We start from the raw sequence: 378 nt of genomic DNA, 5'->3' as shown, positions 1-378 counted from the left end.
CATATTATTTTATGTTTGATATTGTTTTAGTTTGTTGCTACACCTAGTCGTGTTAATTGTAAACTTTGTAGAAATGTAATGATGATTGCAGGTATCAGAGAGCAAAGCCTATAATCATAGATCCAGGGTTGTATCATTCTAAAAAATCTGGTCTCTTTTATGCTAAAGAGAAAAGATCAGTCCCAAATTCATTCAAGTTATTCACAGGTATTTATTCTCTTTGATGCATAATTTTGTCATTGTGCCTTGGAACTGATAGTAGATTAATATGTCTACAAGACAATAGAGGGTTTTGTGATTAATAATCCTATTAGATGCATTGTGTTAAATCACCTTATTTAGTGCAGTTGGATGTGTTCTTTTGGCAAAAAAAAAAAT

The 378-nt window shown here is 30.7% G+C and overlaps 1 protein-coding gene across 1 annotated transcript in view; it reads left to right on the top strand.

The window, feature by feature from the left end:
- The window catches only part of LOC107484306 (beta-glucuronosyltransferase GlcAT14C), an 8,768-nt gene that overhangs the window by 7,097 nt on the left and 1,293 nt on the right, over positions 1 to 378 (top strand). Inside the window, exons 2-3 of the mRNA XM_016104918.3 lie at positions 1 to 13; positions 92 to 207. The exon at positions 1 to 13 is cut by the window's left edge and continues 78 nt beyond it. Coding sequence (XP_015960404.1) covers positions 1 to 13; positions 92 to 207 — 129 coding nt within the window. The remainder of the gene's footprint in view (positions 14 to 91; positions 208 to 378) is intronic.

Source organism: Arachis duranensis, chromosome 4 (assembly GCF_000817695.3).
Source record: "Arachis duranensis cultivar V14167 chromosome 4, aradu.V14167.gnm2.J7QH, whole genome shotgun sequence".
NCBI lineage: Eukaryota > Viridiplantae > Streptophyta > Magnoliopsida > Fabales > Fabaceae > Arachis > Arachis duranensis.
The sequence above is the reverse complement of the archived record's forward strand: the minus strand, read 5'-3'. Positions and strand labels throughout refer to the sequence as shown.